The sequence below is a fragment of the Onychomys torridus genome, chromosome 17 (assembly GCF_903995425.1).
Source record: "Onychomys torridus chromosome 17, mOncTor1.1, whole genome shotgun sequence".
Taxonomy (NCBI): domain Eukaryota; kingdom Metazoa; phylum Chordata; class Mammalia; order Rodentia; family Cricetidae; genus Onychomys; species Onychomys torridus.
In genome coordinates this window covers 21,973,098-21,987,312 of record NC_050459.1, presented here as the reverse complement: position 1 = coordinate 21,987,312, position 14,215 = coordinate 21,973,098, and the positions used below count along the sequence as shown (strand labels likewise).

Here is a 14,215-nt window from a genome sequence, read left to right as displayed (position 1 = left end):
CTGTGATAGGGTTGGGGACTTAGCTCAGTGGTAGAGCGCTTGCCTAGCAAGCACAAGGCCCTAGATTTGATCCTCAGCTCAAAAAAAAAAAAAAATGCTGTGATAATCATGGTGTCTCTTCATGGCAATAGAACACTGGCTAGCACATTATCCAAAACCATGATCCAAGAATATTCAGCACTCTTCATCACCTAAGAGCAGAAAGACATGTATTAATGAATGTAGTTCTAGTAACAGATGACTGGTTTTCTGTTCTAAGCTATTTTGATGAGATCTCACAGCAAGTCACAAATCAACAGAGCACCTATTTGCACCGTTAGAAAAGCATTGCAATGCAATGAACAAAGTTCTAGTAACACCTGTCTTAGAGAGCTGTCATAGTCAATTAAGATCATTTCCAACAAACACCATATTTGTGGGACATTCATCAACAAGTGACATCTTTGACCATTGTACTAACAGTGTCTAGGCCAAAAATTGCACCTATATAAACCCTGAAACTGTTGTCAAAATGTGTTCACCCACACTGGTAGAGAAGTACCACATGGCACCAGTATGCAGCTCAGGCCAACCACCAACAGGCTGGGCAGATACCAGGAGTACCAGGATGGGCAAAATGCAGGCATTTAGGGATGAGCAGATGGAAGAGTCCAGGGGATAAGCAGATGCAGGGGATAGAGATGTGCAGGAGTGTGGGGATGAATAGATGCAGGAATTTGGGAACTTCTGCACAAAAATGTAAGTTGGAGTCCCCCTTGAATTGTCCAAATCCATTTCTAAGGGCAGCAACCCATCACATTACATCAAAGCCACATTTTCTGAGTCCTTCCATCACAGAAAGCTCAGACAACAGAATGAGGGCACTACAGCTAGTGCATGCATCTGCATTCTATGAACATGCAGCAGCTGTTAGTCCTAAGGGGGATTCATCAATCTGAAGAGTCATTCCTAATGGAAACGGTGTAGCCACATCTTCAAGGCTGGAATAAAAATCAGAATGGAGCCCAAAACTGAAACTGTCAGAAAGAGCCACAGGAAGATCCGGTCAAGAACTTGAGCCACAAATTTCCAGTCTTGCACTACCTGCAAAAGAGAAAAAGGCACCTGTCATTCAAGAGGCTGAGCAGCTCTTCCAAACTCATTAAGGGATATAAAAAGAGCAATATTGCATTTATGACACATTTTTAAGCTTTCAACATGTATATGCACATCACTAATGTAATGGACTTAGATTCTAATCAGGTATGTTATTCATCGAACCCCAAGAAAATAACTTGCAAGTTGAATGTTTAGGAGCACTTGTAAACAGTGAAAATGTAAAACAAAAACTATAGAATTACTTATACTTGGAAATATTGCTGATCAAACACATAAAAAAAAACCTGATTTTTATACAGTGCTTCCTGATACGCCTATCAAAAATGGATATCTTTAGAGCATTTTAGGTAAGTATCACAGGATTTCCCTCTGACTGCACATGTGGGCATGGCTCCTGTAGCTCCAGGAGAAAGCACTAAGGAACAGAGGAAATGACAGGTGGGACATTGTAAGAAAGGGGTCTGTGGAGACTTTAGTTAGACTGGGATATTGTGGGAGAATGTGTACCGGACGTGGAGCAGCAGGTCCAAGAAGGAACAAGCCCTAGGCTAGGGAAATCTGCAAGAGAAGCATGGGATCTCACCTTTAAAGGGACAGAGTCGAGTTTCTATACATGGTTACAGGCTTATAGCAGTTCCCCAGGAAGCTTCAGAGTATGATCACAAAAAAAAAAAAAAAGAAAACACACCCAATGGGAACCACTTCAGTTCTTGAAAGAGGAGGAGGAGAAGGAAGTGGAGGGAGGGAAGAAAGGACCTTCTATAGTCTAGGGACACACAGTATCATCTCCCCAGGAATTTTGAAGCAGTACTGAGCCTCAGGATAGATTGCCGGGGGAAACCAGGACACTGTACAGGGAATTGCTAACCAGTTGAGTACGATGATCAACATTTTCAGTTGCAGTACCTGTAGACAAGGATTTGGTAAAGACGGAATAGAGCTGGAGGCCCACCTGCTGGCAGAAGGTGGACAGCAGGCTAGCGGGCTGTCCTGAGCTTTCCAAGTTTAGAAACAAAACTATAGCATAAAACACACAAGCAAGAGTAAAATGCTAAAATGTTAACCTTAGTTAGTGGGATTACTAGTGATTGCAATCCTCTTGCCTGAGTTTTTCAAATGATCTGTGCTGGTCATACTTTTTAAAACCCACGTAAATATTTGTATTAGTATTTACAAGAGATGTAAAGAAGTAAAACAGAAACTTCTTCCCTAGTACCTGAAGCATATCTGTAAGAGCCGATGTTTTTCTTGTCTTTTGTTTTTAAATCAAAATCTTGAATTGTGTGAAAAATATGATAAAGAATTAAGAGAGAAGATAAATCACAATGAACCTAAGAAGACAAGATAAAATATAAAGCATGCTTCTAAAAACACTTTCATAATCCTTTGTGAGTCTTGATCTAATTTTCAAGAATTTTATAGTAAAATGACCCAAACCCTGCCTGTAGATGGCACAGAAATAGTCTACTTTCAGCCTGCATACTGACAGATTTTGTCATTGTTTTTGTTTGTTTGCTTGCTTGTTTTTTCTTTCCTTGTCGTGTTCTTCAAGGTAGGTTCAATAACACATGGAAGTTCTGACAATGTAACACGTCACACAGGAGAGGGGTGGATCTGTGGCCAGGATGGTGGTGCCTCTGAAACCTAGGCATTTCTGTTTCTGAGGCACAATCTCACTATATGAATCACGTTGATCTCAAACTCTGCATCTTCAGCTTCCTGGGTAGCTGGGATCCCAGGATGGAATCACCTGTCCTTGTTTTTCTCTAGTGTCTACACTAAGTAACCAGTTCCCTTTCCCTTGATGAAGCATCTGTTGCAACTGAACTTGTATTACTTTTCAAATTTTGACTCTTTCTAGTCACTAAACACATTTCTAAACACTAGATTTAAAAACATCATAGCATGAAACAGTGAAAATTACCACAGATCAGGGTAATAACCCCTTTAAAGGTGCAACTGAATTCTGTAAAATGCAGTTGAGGATTTAGAGCACTGAATCTGCAGCTGCTTAGTTTTACTCATGACGCTTCCTTCTGTGAAGGAAAAACTTAATGCTAAAGTCCCTATGGTTTGCTTGTTTTATATGCTTTACAGAGGCTAGGTGATAACGCCACTGTGAACAAGGACCACATTCTGTTGCAAGGGACACCAGCAGGGCTTTCTTGCCCACTCCTCAGCGACCACGGCACTGTTATATCACTGCAGACTCACCTGGCTGATGAAATGCTCCTTCTTCACTTGCCTTGAAATGTATCTGATGGACTCAGCGGCCCTTTCCAGGAAAGTGACCAGAACTCTTTCTCCATCACTAACAGCCGTCTGTTTCTTTTTCCCTGAGACTTTGCCCCTCACCGCTGGTTTCCTCTCCTCTCCATCCGGGAAAGAGAAGCGGTCCATGGGGTCCTTCATGCAAAGCCATCTCGGGAGTTTTTGCAGAAACAGCCTCTTCACCCAGGGGGCCATGGGATGGTAGGTTGAAGAAGATCTGTGGTGAACATTAATGACGAAAACTGTGACAATAATGGACAGGGTAACAAAAATCATAATGAAGAGGAGGTACTCGCCGATGAGAGGGATGACTTTTGAAGAAGACGGGATTATTTCTTCAATTACTAAAAGAAACACCGTCAAAGAAACCAAAACCGAGGTTGAGAGTGAAAGCTTTTCCCCTTCATCAGAAGGTAAGTAGAATACCAGGACCGTGAGAAAAGACAGCCCCAGGCAGGGGATTATCAAAAAGAGCGTGTAAAATAACGGCAGGCGTCTCAGAACAAAAGAGTAGGTCACAAACGGGTAGGAATAAAAGCCTTCTCTTCTGTTGCCCTTCATCCCCTTTGCATTTAGTATCTCCCACTCTCCGTTGTCAAAAAAGTCTTTCCGGTCAACATTTTCGTTGATGAGGATGAGGTCGACCATGCTCCCATCGTAAGTCCAGGATCCAAACTTCATTGAGCAGTTCTGCCTGTCGAATGGGAAAAACGTGACGTCCATGGTGCAGGAGCTTTTGTAGCTGGCAGGGGGAGTCCAGCTGACGGTCCCACTGGATTTCACGATGGCCTTGGTCATGAGGGAACCTTCGAAACGTCCGTCAGCACTGCCACGAAAGTAGTTACGCTTTAGTATGTGGCCAAACGCCCGCTGTCTGGAGGGTCTCCCCACCGGTCTACGTGGCATGCCTTTCCCACCATAATGTCAAACAATACAAAGGAATCACTTAGATTCATAAAGTTAATTATTCCACCCACATCAGACTGTTCTGTGTCCTGTGTTCATCTACCCAGTGCAGTACTCTGAGACACTTACTTTTCAAAAAGAACTATGTCAGGAAGCCAGAGAGATTCTGACGGAACCTTTATCGAATTAATTCCACCATAGTCTTCGGGATTCCAGCGTAATTTTTGGTCTGTCCATTCCTGCGTGTAATGAGTATGCAGCAACTTTATTCTAAAGATTCAGTACGTTAGAGCTTGAGCTCTTCAAATTTCTAAAATTTACCAGCCCACCATTTCGTGACAAGAGAGATTTTCACCCAGGTTAGACCTTGGCATCCTGTCTGGGATTTAGTGCGGCTTCCGGATGCAACGTAAGCCAGCCTGGCCTCTGAACCTCCATAAGCCCATGTCTGAACCAGTAAAGAGGCTCACCACCATGGACGGTGATTCACGACTTGTGTTTCTATCCTCTTTTCTCTTAAGAAACAAACAGAAAGGTCACAGCTGTGTGGGAGGGGGCATGCCTCTGGTCCCAGTACTTGGAAAGCCAAGCCAAGAGAACCATGAGCTCAAAGCCAGCCTGATGTATACAGTAAGACCCTTTCTATGAAGTGATGTCTGATCTCAGCCAATTTGTTCCAGGAGGATTTGTCCGATGAGATTTCAGTCCCTTGACAATGGGAACATACGATTTGGGCCTGTTACTGTGAGATGCCCAGCACCTGTGATCATTCCTGATGGTATTGTCACTTTTAAACAGTGAGAATGGATGGAAGACGTCCCTTTTATGGTTTATCTAAAGCGGTTTTGTAAGTTCCTAATTAACATTTTAAATTATGTCCCTAATATCCTGGGCCTCCATATGTTTATTTTTTTTTCTTCAAGCATTAGAAGGGTATACCCAGTGTGAGGCTTCCTGGAGTCCAGTGATGCCATCTATGTCATTAAAAAATCAAGAATTGGCAGATGGGTGACTTAATCAGCTGGCAAAATATTGAAATATAAATGATGCCTAAAAAGTGCAAATCACTTTCTAAATATTTATGTTTGTGCCCATACTCTGTGAGGCTCTCAACCTTGGTCCAAGAAACTTTTGTTTCTAGTAGATAGTGTTCGATGTGGGGACCCATAACTCTTTAGACTGGTAAGAATGGGTGATTGCGAGTGCTCAGTGGAAGACAGGACATCTGTGTCAACCTCCCCAAACCCTGCCACCCCACCGATGGCTCAGGGAGCATCACACAAGAGGGGAGAGAAAAACTGGAAGAGCCAGAGCTCATGGTCAAACAGTATCTTCTGGACAGGACAGGATGCTGCACTCCTGAACTCATGTACCTGTGGCTGCCTACTCAAAGTGCACACAGGATCAAGCCCGTCAACATTCCTGTGCAGATGGGGAAGGGAAACCCAGGCTACCACTCCACCTGAGTAGTTACTGACAGCTGATGGCCGCTAAGGGGGAGAAAGAGAGTCTGTTTTCTTTAGGGGTGTAATTCCTTTGTGCCAGTGGGCTCTAGAAAACAAAAACAAAAACAAAAGGGTTATTTTTTTTAAAAGGACGTAAAACTGAGTGAGGGAGCTCCTGGAAGGGGTAGGGAGAGCAGAGAATGAATATAAATAAAAATACACTGAACACAGTATGAAATTCTCAAAAAATAAACTTAAAGTATATATTTTAATTACTTTTGCTTTAGAGTTATTGTATTAAAAGAGATGAATACTTGATTTGATATTTTAAAAAACTGTTTACTCAAACTGTCTTGTTGTATTATTTCCTGTTCCTTCTGGCAAAGCAGCTTACACGGATTTGTTTGGGGCACAAAGAACACATGTCCAGTTATAGCTGGCATTTTCATCTATGTGTTGCTTAAATAAATACTGATTTGTTATCTCAGAAACACAGTTCTAGAATGGATGGAGGAGAGACTACTGGGGTCTCACTCCTGACTGGGGAGCCATTGGCAGTTGACTTTGGCTGAAGGAAGGAGAAGAACTCTTTGCAGTATGGCTGTGGTACATTGTTTATGCCCCAGTGGATGGTTCATATGGGCAGTGCTAATTGGATTCAACTATATATATTTTTTAAATTAGGATATGAAATTATAAGGGAGGCATGCTAAGGAGGCTGAGCAGAGTTGAACTGGGAAGTGGCGAGTGGATATGATCAAGCCCTAATGCATCTACATGGAGTGTTCAAAGAATAAATCAAAATATTATTTTTTAAAAAAGAAAATAAACTTGAAGCTCCTGATAAATCACAGTAGCTCTTCAAATGTGATTATCTCTCTATTTTAAAAAAGAAGAGTGAGGGGGAGAAGCAGAAGAAGCAGAAAGAGGAGGAGGAGAAGAAGAAAACATGGTTTGAGGGAAGCTAGACTAGAAAATATTTAAAATACTGTGTAACTGGAGGAAAGCATGCCAGAAGACTAGCAACTTAAGAGCCAGGCCAACTAATGCATGTAGAACCCTTTCTCCGCCTTCTTGGGCTTCTCTTTGTTCCCACAACTTGCTCCTTGTACTACGTTGTCTCCTGCTGAGAGACTCTTGGAATCTTGGGTCCAAGTCTGACACACAGTGGCATTTTCTTGTGTGCTTCACTTTACTTACCGCTCAGAAGAGGCTGCTTACAATCAAATCCCATACTGTGCATGGCTCTGTCTGCAGACCTCATACAGTCAATGCAATGCAGCACCAACTGCTAAGACTTCCTTGTCCCTCATGTGCCGCTGCCACTTTTTGGGGGGTGGAGAGGCAGTTATTTAAGGTCCCTCTGTAAGCCAGGCTTCACTGAAAAGCAGGCGTTGTAAGAGTTAACTCTAGAACTAGGGTCGGGATGGGGCGCTCTGTTTTCTGAAAGCCCAGGTTGCTGCTGTGCGATTAAGGCTTGATTATGCTCTTAATGTTTAGCCATGTGGACAGGTGACCTTAATCTGTTACATTTCATCAAAGTATAATTTAGATTTAACTCTTTTGCAAGATATTTGGGACTGCTAGCAAATGTGTTCTTGGAAGTTACTGACGTGAAGGGCAGGACTCAAAGATTGCTTTGTCCGTGGATCTTCATGAGGAGTGGCTTTCTCCACAACTTAAAATTCTGCTTAAGGTGTGCAATCCTATACACAGAAAATGAACTTGGCAGCAAAAGAATTTAAGCTGTGTTTTGACTCATAAAGCTACAAAGTATTTTATCTAAAAATAAAGTGATTTTTGTCTGGCTTTATTATTAAAAAGAATTTGAAAATGTAAATTTATCTAAAAGCTCTTCTGTGCTCAAATTTTAATACACTGACACTATTAGAAACTAGTTCTCCATGCCTGTCTTTGTTAGGGCTTCTATTGCTGTGATGAAACACCATGACCAAAAGGCAAGTTGGTGCCATGACCAAAAGGCAAGCTGGTGAAGAAAGGGTTTACTGGGCTTACACTTCAGTGTTGCTGTTCATCACGGAAGGAAGTCAGGACAGGAACTAAAACAGGGTAGGAACCTACAGGCAGGAGCTGATGCAGGTGCCATGGAGGGGAAGCACTTTACAGGCTTGCTCAGTCCAGTTTCTTATAGAACCCAGGACCAATAAACAGCCCAGGGATGGCACCACCCATCATGGGCTAGGCCCTCCCTCACTGATCATTCAATGAGAAAATGCCCTACAGCTGGATCTCATGTAGGTATTTGCTCAACTGAGGCTCCTTCCTCTAATGTCTCTAGCTGGTGTCAAGTTGACATACACAGCCACCCAGTGCAGTGCCTTCTTTTGTTAAAGATTTATGTACTTACGCGTGTGTGTGTGTGTGTGTGTGTGTGTGTGTGTGTGTGTGTGTGTGTAGTGTAGTGTAGTGTATGCCACACCTATAGAGGTACCCTTGGAGGCTAAAAGAGACCTGTTTGACTAGCTAGCACATTTAATCACTGAGCCATCTATCTCTCCAGCCCAGCAAATGAGGCTTTCTTAAAAATATTGTCTGCTCTCAATAACATTTGCTAAATTTGTATATCTTATGCTGAATTTGTAATGCTTTTGACTACTTTGGAAACTGAAGTCTTTCAAAGCAACAATATTTTAGAGTACTTTATTGAATTAAAATTGAAAAGTAGTGGGTGTGTCTATGATAAAAAAAAAAGAGGTAGTTATGTGTCTGACTGGAGTTGAGGAATAGGAAAGTATATAGTATATGAAAAATTTTAAATAAAACATTATGGAAAAGTCACAGAATTAAAAACATGCAACTTAAACTTGTAATGCATGCAAAGTGGCCAATGAGCTCTCTCTTTTGTATGCCATGGGTTACATGTCAACCTTTAACATATAAACTGGCTGATAAAATTTGATAATTCTATTTCTAACCAACATGATTCAGCTGGAAAACCAGCCATTTCAGAAGTCTATTAATTTAAATGTGATCTACCTCTGTTTGCCCTGACTCAATAAATTTTTTTACCATATATATAATATGTACTTGCACTTTAGAAAAGGGTTCTATTAGCATTTGTCACCTCTCTCTCTCTCTCTCTCTCTCTCTCTCTCTCTCTCTCTCTCTCTCTCTCACACACACACACACACACACACACACACACACACACACACACACACAGTGTCATATCAAACCAGTGCTGACAGATTCTGTCCCGGTGACAGGGAACAGACCAAACCAAACCACAAGATGGGTGGTCCACAATACAATCAGAGAAAGTTGTTTATAGACAAAGAGGAAAAGTTATCAGACTCAAAATGAGGTCAAACTGGGTATGGTGAGTTTGAGGCCGCTGAGCTCCTTTGTCTTAAAGCAATGTCTTGTGGTATTGCTTGTGTAGTGAATGAAGCCGTATATAAACCCTTACCCCGACCTCTTTCAGATCATGAATGCCAATAGAATCTCAGTTTGCTAATGGGGTCTGGGCCAGGTTTCCCTGTCTCTTGAAAGTAAGTGGTTCTCAGCCAGTGTGGGAAGATCCAAGTAGATTCTAGTCACAGCAAAACACGGGCACACAGCCCAGAGCAGCAGAGATAAAGAGCACAGGCAGGCTGTCTGGAGATGCACTATACTCACAGTCCATCCTTAGAAAATCAGTGACCAAGCTCAGTCAATGAGCGCAACCTGTACTCCTCCGCTTGGCACTTAAGTCCTGCTGGAAAGCAAGTCACCGGCTTCTTGGGCTCAGTTTTCTTCCTTCTTAAAGACAGAAGGTCCTTGGTTAAAACCGTTTCTGTCCTGTAAAGGATGAGCAAGTCTAAAGACCCCCACCTTGTTGCGGCCTCTGGAAAACAACTAATTTCACATGGTGAGTGGTGGCATAGCTTCTAAAACTGTGGGTAGTGATCCCATACAGGATCCTGCATCAGTATAGAGGCTTTGAAAAAGTTGGAAACAACTGTTTCTGGATGAATAACAACCAAAATTTTCTTCTAAACTAAACAGGACACGTTTAGTTTAGAGGTGTTTGGGGCAGAGCTCACCCGCGCCGTGCCGTGTGGCCTTGGATCTGAGCCCGATCTGCACGCGTGGCACTTGGTATGGCATTGTACTCCGCAGTGCCAACAAATGCTGCCCAAACGCTTCGCTCAGACTCTCGGCCACCATTTTCTGTTAATTACGGTGTTTAGCTTGCATATACTGTTTGTGCTCTCCAGAAACAATGATTTTGTTGTGAAAAATCAAGACTGGCATTTCCCCGCCGTCTTTTCTCACCATAAAAGTATCAAATCAGTGTATCTTCAGAGTCTAATGCATGAAAGTGTTTGGCTTTTAAAATTGCTGCTTACATGGTTGGCTTGAGTTTCACAAAATTAATTAGATGAATTTTGCCTCAGCATCAGGACAAAATTTCCAGGAATTTCTGAAATGTCCCTGAACTCACGTCTTCCGCTCCGGATGTGGTCACACAAAGCAGCATTCTGACCATGGGAGATGACAAAACCAAGACACCGTGCAGCTCTGAGAAACGCTAAAGATGCTCCACAGCCCACGGTGTTAAATGTTGGCTGGAGGTTTAATTTTCAGTGAAAAATAAGCAATTGCATCCATCTCATAAGCATGCAAACTTCCTTCCATCTGTGAGAAATGATAGAATTACACACCACACACACACACACACACACACACACACACACACACACACACACACACACACCAGGAAACTTTTAAAATCACTTGCTTCCTATTTTAGCATCAGTAAATGTTTATTTTGCATATCTACACACCTATGTGTTGAAGGACCCCACAAAATTTCTTGGACCAAAGAGGGTAAAGAGTGAAATAATTTCAGAAACAGTGTTCTAAGGGGACTGAGGCAAGCCCCCCCCCCCCAGGGAGGGGGGGGGGGGGAGATTTCTAAGCCAGAACAATTGCTCTTGCTTTCTGCCCTCCCGCAGCAAAATGGTTAGCAAGGGGACAGAGATGTCAAAGGAAGCAGCTCAGGGGACTTAACGTTGCTTGAGGAATTCATTGCATCACCCAACAGGCCATATTAACTGGCAATGCACCACACGGTGCTGGTCCCTGACACTACGCACTCCCTGCCTGGGGTACTGTGACAGGATGGTGTAGGCATTCTGAGCTGAGATGGGAAGGGTGAGAAATCAGAGCTGGCTGGTGGGGCAGGTTAGGGAAATGGTGGTGGAACTGTGTGTGGGAAGGTCCTGAGAAGAAATGAAGACTGGATGGATGGATGGCGATGCACTTGGACCTCGGACATGATGGTGTAGAATCCAAGGGGTCATGACATTGTCCTTCCTCATGTGGCTTCAGCAAGCCAGTTAATAAGATATTTATGGTCCCCCAGGGGTGTGATTACTCTGAAAGTTCAAAGGAGAAAGACAAGCGGAGTCTGCAAAATAAAATCAATAGAATAAAAATAGGTCCAGCTGGAGGGATTCCTCTGCCTGCGAGAGCTGTGCTTTGCAAAGGTCATGGTTGAGACCTTTGCTAGAGTGGGAAGGAAAGGAGGGGAGAGGGGAACTGAGGGCTTTCGTCTTCATTTTGATTAAGGTGTGTTGGGATGGTTGGATCAAGTTTCCGTTGGTTTGCTCAGGCGTGAGAGTGTTGTGAAGTCATGGGGGATATTGGGAAGACAGTTTATGTGGTCCACAAAATCCACTCCTTTCTGGTTTTCAGGCCTTCTGTTTGACTTTGACATCTGTGTTAAAGATCTGCTCTGCGTGGGAACATTCTCTGACTGTCCCCCATCTCGATGGCACCATCATGTAATCATGGGGTCTTATACAAACTTATTTATGTTGTGCATCACCTTCTAGTAACTATTCCTTACGTAACTAACTCTCATCCTCTCCTTGAAGACATGGCTGTTCTTCTCTTTCCTCCAGGACCTTGCACAATGTCTGTCACTTAGCAGGACTCTCAATAAATAGTGCTGAATCCCTCAGTCACCACCTGCCCAGGGCCACCGCTGCCACATTCTGCTCCACCCCTGAGGAACACTGCCACGGGAAGACGCATCCCCATATACTAACAGAGCTACTCTCCTGGGTTCACAACTAGCTAAAGAGAAAACAGATCTTTCCCAGGCATCCCTAAATCTCCCCCTGAGGAACCCAGCATGCTTCCTAGAGTGTTTTACAGGTGGCAACATGTCTGAGTAGAAAGCAATGTCAGACCCTGGGCTGGCGGGCAGACACAGCTTTCGTGACCTCACCTGCTTGAGCCACACATTGGTTGTCATCAGCTGATTCTTTTCATCCTAAGAAAGGGACAATTAAAAAGGTTGACCATTAAACAGCGTCTTCTGGACACCGCATGATAGCTGCAAATGTTAACTGAAAACAGTGCATCAGTGTGCATAAAACCTGTGCAAGCCAGATAAACCAAATCCCAGTGATAAACCAGATCCCAGTGTGGAGATGGGCATTGGGCAGGAAAACCCACTCCTGGCTGTGGAGTTATTGGCCATTGTCAGTTTCTGGAGATGGGCAGAAGGTTTTCTCTACGAAGGTAGCTAGCCCTGGTTAAACCAACCATGATGCACATTCAAGAATATTTAGGGGTAGGGGGTTTAGCTCAGTGATAGAGTGCTTGCCTAGCAAGCTCAAGGTCCTGGGTTCGATCCCTAGCTAAAAAAAAAAAAAGAATATTTAGGCAGCATCAACTGGTGTTGAAGGATTTGTATTTAAAGGTGTAGTGTTGGGTGATGAGCAGGGAGGGAGTTAAACATGAGAAGAAACGGGAGCATGATCAAAACAAGTTGTACAAAACTCTCAAAGAACTAATCAAGGTTTTTAACAGTTGGCAGTTAGAAAGGGTGAACCTGCAGGGTTTCAATTTTTTGGCTTTTTCTTTGGGAGAATCCTGAGTCTGGAAGTGTTCAAACCCCAAAAGATCAAAGATTCCAAACTTAAGAGCAAGTCAGTGGTATGTGGCCCTAAGGCATTCTGCGTATTTAGCTCAAATGAAACCACCCATTAGGAAAAGCAGTAATTTATTCTGGAAATACTTTTATCAACTGAACAACTCAGAAGGCCTTGGATGGTGCAAAGAAGGAAATTAGAGCTGGATATAAGAAAAACTGGGGATGATTTTCCAGAAGGAATCCTGAGGTATTGAGTCAGCCCAGAGAGGGAGAAGAAGGCCACAGGCTTGAGCCACACCCGAGAAGTGTTCTAGGGCTTTGGGGACCATCGTAGGATGAGTTCCCTCATTTGGTCAATCTGAACCTACAGCTTGCTCCACAAACATAAACACAGCAGAAGCACAAACCCAAGAGGAAAGTGAGCAGAGATGCCAGGGTGCGGGTGAGTTCAGGAAAAGGAGGTCGCCTGGGGACTGTGACAGGGCACTGCCGTCACCGACTTGTCTTCCTCTAGATGCAGGAGCCCTGACAGCCCAGCTCATCATAGGCAGCAGTGAGCTAAGATCCCATCTGTCACCTGGGTCTTCGTCTTCCCTGTTCCCCAGCTTCCAACCAGGGGCCAGTCTCTTCCAGTTCCCCTCTCCACCTTTTGCCCAAGAGTCCTACAATGCTGTAATGGAATGAGTTCCCATTCCTTCCTCAGGGTGTTTCACTGACTCCCTGGGGAAGATTTCTGCTCACCAGAGCCTATTTGTAAAATGTCAGTGTCAGCAACAAGGACAGATAAATGTCTGGAGCCTCAACACTTAAGAACTGTGTGGTGTTTTGAACTCAGGGCAGAGGATGACTCACCACATCCACAAGCTGAGATATTTTCAATCCAAAATGCACTTTTATGGTGTCACTGGAATTCAACACAGGGCGAACCCATTTCTGATAACCTTGGAACAAATGTCTGAGGAGGGCATCTTCATGTTCGGCTATGGAGCTCAGTCCTTCGGTGGCTGTAAGAGTCACCCGGGAGCCTGAATTAAGGAAGCAGCAGAACAGCTGGTTCAGCATCCTGCACCTGGAGCTTTCATCTCTTTCCCATCAGCTGACTCCACAGAGGCACTGAAGTGAGGTACTGTGGACCCCACTCTCCACCCGCACGCTACTTCCCTGGACCACACCAGAAAAACCAAAGCCTGTGCTTTCCCAGAGACTTTTCATCACTGTGCACACACCTCCACTTTAGGCCTCACCACAAATGCCACCATCTTATAGAAATGTATGTTGCCCACATGCTGGCTCCATCACGGCACCCTGAATTTATTTTTATCTTGTCCATTGGTTGTACATGCATGTAGTCATTGTGTATGTTGGATATATATGCTATCCTTGTATGTATATTGTATATCCAGGTTGTCCTTGTATATATGTTGTATAAATATATGTATGTATGTACAATCATACTATGTGTGCATTATTGTATACATATATGTGTGCCACTTTGTATGTGTGTAGTATGTATACTTTTATTATGTGTGTGTCACCTTTGTATATGTGTAGTATATGTAGTTTTATTATGTGTTGCCTTTGTGTGTGTGTTGCATATATACAG

The 14,215-nt window shown here is 43.4% G+C and overlaps 1 protein-coding gene across 1 annotated transcript; it reads right to left on the bottom strand.

Annotated features, from left to right (window-relative positions):
* Positions 1-739: 739 nt before the first annotated feature.
* Chrnb3 (cholinergic receptor nicotinic beta 3 subunit) lies at positions 740-13,603 on the bottom strand. Its single transcript, XM_036166745.1, has 5 exons — positions 13,465-13,603; positions 11,962-12,006; positions 4,405-4,514; positions 3,313-4,195; positions 740-1,083 (listed from the first exon to the last, which is right to left on the bottom strand). Exons 2-5 carry the CDS (start codon positions 11,986-11,988, stop codon positions 949-951), a joined length of 1,155 nt encoding a protein of 384 aa, XP_036022638.1. The 5' UTR covers positions 11,989-12,006; positions 13,465-13,603; the 3' UTR covers positions 740-948.
* Between the last annotated feature and the right edge of the window lie 612 nt (positions 13,604-14,215).

Coding starts and splice junctions, on each gene's coding strand:
- Chrnb3 (XM_036166745.1), bottom strand. CDS start 11,988: ATGACAACCAATGTGTGGCTCAAGCAG. Junction 4,196..4,404: donor GACATAGTTCTTTTTGAAAA/GTAAGTGTCTCA, acceptor CTTTCGTGGCAG/TGCTGACGGACGTTTCGAAG. Junction 1,084..3,312: donor AGGAGCATTTCATCAGCCAG/GTGAGTCTGCAG, acceptor TCTCTTTTGCAG/GTAGTGCAAGACTGGAAATT.